Below are 3,734 nucleotides of genomic sequence, written 5' to 3'. Positions count from 1 at the left end.
AGTGAGAGAGAGAGAGAGATGGAGGAGAGAGATATATAGATGGAGTGAGAGAGAGGCGAGAGAGATGGAGTGAGAGAGGAGAGAGGGAGTGAGAGAGAGAGAGATAGAGGAGAGATGATGGAGCGAGAGAGAGGAAAGAGATGGAGTGAGAGAGAAGAGAGATGGAGGAGAGAGAGCGAGATGATGGAGAGAGAGAAGGAGAAAGAGGGAGAGAGGGAGTGAGAGAGGTAGAGATGGAGTGAGACAGAGGAGAGAGAGAGAGAGAGAGAGATAGAGGAGAGAGAGATGAAGCGAGAGAGAGGAAAGAGAGATGGAGTGAGAGAGAAGAGAGAGATTAAGTGAGAGAGAGAGAGAGAGATGATGGAGAGAGAGAGAGATAGAGATGATGGAGAGAGAGAGAGAGAGATGATGGAGAGAGAGAAGGGGAGAAAGAGGGAGAGATGGAGATTAAGCGAGAGAGGGAGAGAGATGGAATGAGAGAGAGAGGGAGTGAGAGAAAGATATATATATTATACAGGTCCTTCTAAAAAAATTAGCATATTGTGATAAAGGTCATTATTTTCCATAATGTAATGATAAAAATGAAACTTTCATATATTTCAGATTCATTGCACACCAACTGAAATATTTCAGGTCTTTAATTGTTTTAATACTGATGATTATGGCATACAGCTCATGAAAACCCAAAATGCCTGTCCCAAAAAATTAGCATATCATGAAAAGGTTCTCTAAACAAGCTATTAACCTAACCATCTGAATCAACGACGTAACTCTAAACACCTGCAAAAGATTCCTGAGGCTTTTAAAAACTCCCAGCCTTGTTCATTACTCAAAACCGCAATCATGGGTAAGACTGCCGACCTGACTGCTGTCCAGAAGGCCATCATTGACACCCTCAAGCAAGAGGCTGTTCCCAGAGTGCTGTATCAAGGCACCTCAGTGGGAAGTCTGTGGAAGGGAAAAGTGTGGCAGAACACGCTACACAACGAGAAGAGGTGACCGGACCCTGAGGAGGATTGTGGAGAAGGGCCGATTCCAGACCTTGGGGGACCTGTGGAAGCAGTGGACTGAGTCTGGAGTAGAAACATCCAGAGCCACCGTGCACAGGCGTGTGCAGGAAATGGGCTACAGGTACCGCATTCCCCAGGTCAAGCCACTTTTGAACCAGAAACAGCGGCAGAAGCGCCTGACCTGGGCTACAGAGAAGCAGCACTGGACTGTTGCTCAGTGGTCCAAAGTACTTTTTTCGGATGAAAGCAAATTCTGCATGTCATTCGGAAATCAAGGTGCCAGAGTCTGGAGGAAGACTGGGGAGAAGGAAATGCCAAAATGCCAGAAGTCCAGTGTGAAGCACCCACAGTCAGTGATGGTCTGGGGTGGCATGTCATCTGCTGGTGTTGGTCCACTGTGTTTTATCCAGCGCAGGGTCAATGCAGCTATCAGGAGATTTTGGAGCACTTCATGCTTCCATCTGCTGAAAAGCTTTATGGAGATGAAGATTTCATTTTTCAGCACGACCTGGCACCTGCTCACAGTGCCAAAACCACTGGTAGATGGTTTACTGACCATGGTATTACTGTGATCAATTGTCCTGCCAACTCTCCTGACCTGAACCCCATAGAGAACCTGTGGGATATTGTGAAGAGAAAGTTGAGAGACACAAGACCCAACACTCTGGATGAGCTTAAGGCCGCTATCGAAGCATCCTGGGCCTCCATAACACCTCAGCAGTGCCACAGGCTGATTGCCTGCTGGGACGCCATGTCATCCGGACCAGAGAGGACAAGGATAGCCCAAGTTGTTATCAACGCTCCGTTCAGAAGACTGCATCACTGATGGTATGGGGTTGCATGAGCGCTTGTGGCACCATTAATGCAGAGAACTATGTTCAGGTTCTAGAACAACATATGCTCCCATCTAGACGTCGTCTCTTTCAGGGAAGACCCTGCATTTTTCAACACGATAATGCCAGACCACATTCTGCAGCAATCACAACATCATGGCTACGTAGGAGAAGGATCCAGGTACTGAAATGGCCAGCCTGCAGTCCAGATCTTTCACCTATAGAGAACATTTGGCGCATCATAAAGAGGAAGGTGCGACAAAGAAGGCCCGAGACGATTGAACAGTTAGAGGCCTGTATTAGACATGAATGGGAGAGCATTCCTATTTCTAAACTTGAGAAACTGGTCTCCTCTGTCCCCAGACGTCTGTTGAGTGTTGTAAGAAGAAGGGGGGATGCCACACAGTGGTAAAAATGGACTTGTCCCAACTTTTTGGGATTTGTTGACGCCATGAAATTTGGAAACAACAGATTTTTCCCTTAAAATGATACATTCTCTCAGTTTAAACTTTTGATCTGTGATTTGAGTTCTATTCTGAATAAAATATTAGATGTTGGCACCTCCACATCATTGCGTTCAGTTTTTATTCACAATTAGTTCAGTGTCCCAACTTTTTTGGAATCCGGTTTGTAGATATATAATTTGTATTATTAAGATAATTATTTCTTTATCATCTAAAGATATTTAGTGTTATTGTTTATTTATTGTCAGGCGTGCTTTAAAAGATGTTTCGTCCACTTCCTGTTTGAGACATCAGCAGGAAGCAGCCCCCCCCCCATCACTGTGAACATCTGGATCACTAGGTTGCAGCAATAACGTTTGTTGGGTTCTCCTCTTGCTCCCACAGGTGGAGGTGCCTGGGGCTGAAACAGTGACTCCGCCCCCTCTTGACCCTGGAGCTAAAACAGTGACTCCGCCCCCTCCTGACTCAACCAACCAGTAACCACCTGATGGTGCAGCGGACGGTGTCAATAAAAGCTCAGAATGTGTCTCAGCTCGTGTCTTTCCTTTTTGAAATCTCTGCAGGGAACTCGTGACCGCGGATCGTTGGTGTGTCATGTTTTTACAACAAAAGCTGTGTGTCTTCAGTCGGGGGGGGGGGGGGGCAGCTGTTGTGAACGTCAGTCACCAAAACAGGTGGCCGTTGATCGTCCGAGTGTGGGAAAGGGTGAGGGAGGCGGCCGATCGGAGCCACGAGCTCGAGTCTCCTTGTTTTCTGCAGCGTCCCCAAAGTTGACGAGACTCTGAACATCAGAGGAACGCCATCTTTGTCAGGAACTTCTGCACGATTTGATCCTTACAGTGGTGCCCGTCAAAAACTTTCCTTTAAACGGATCATTCAGATCTTTAGAAACGGGTTTCTTCTGAAAAGTTATAAACTGTTTTAGCTGTTGCAGATATGTGAATGGGAAATTTAGTTCTCCCATCTTCATATTTGGGGGTGGGGATAACATTTTTGACCTATATGTTTATTTGTTAGCAAAATATCATGAGCCACTGCATATTTTTGTGAACCTTTTGAGATGGAAAATTTGGAAAACGATAAAAACTCCCATGTTGAATAAGTCCTCACTGAGACTTAATTTGCCGCCACGGGTCACATGTTCTGAGTCAGTCCAGTTCAAGATGGCCGCCACAGCTAAATGACCTTACCGTACACACAAATCATGATCTCAGCTTTGCATGTATTGAGCTAAAAATTTGGACATTTGTTTTGAATGTTCCTGTAACGTTGCAGCCCTTTAGTGTCCCTTACTGTAAAAAAACAAAACCACCATATAGAAATCCCTTTATAAATGCATTCCTTTCAATAATACTTTTATCTAATTTCACCTCGATATTAGCCCAGACGCTCTAAAAACTATCAACTTGGCGGGAAATTGCGTGGCA

The 3,734-nt window shown here is 45.4% G+C and overlaps 1 protein-coding gene across 1 annotated transcript in view; it reads left to right on the top strand.

The window, feature by feature from the left end:
* mrpl39 (mitochondrial ribosomal protein L39) overlaps positions 1-2,838 on the top strand; it is a 14,680-nt gene extending 11,842 nt beyond the window's left edge. The window contains exon 10 of the mRNA XM_037696449.1: positions 2,692-2,838. Within this exon, the coding sequence (XP_037552377.1) occupies positions 2,692-2,787 (96 nt within the window). The 3' untranslated portion in view covers positions 2,788-2,838. The remainder of the gene's footprint in view (positions 1-2,691) is intronic.
* The last annotated feature ends 896 nt before the right edge of the window (positions 2,839-3,734 follow it).

This window comes from Nematolebias whitei, chromosome 23 (assembly GCF_014905685.2).
Source record: "Nematolebias whitei isolate Nwh7 chromosome 23, NemWhi1, whole genome shotgun sequence".
Classification (NCBI taxonomy): Eukaryota; Metazoa; Chordata; class Actinopteri; order Cyprinodontiformes; family Rivulidae; genus Nematolebias; species Nematolebias whitei.
This window is presented reverse-complemented; position numbering and strand designations above follow the sequence as displayed.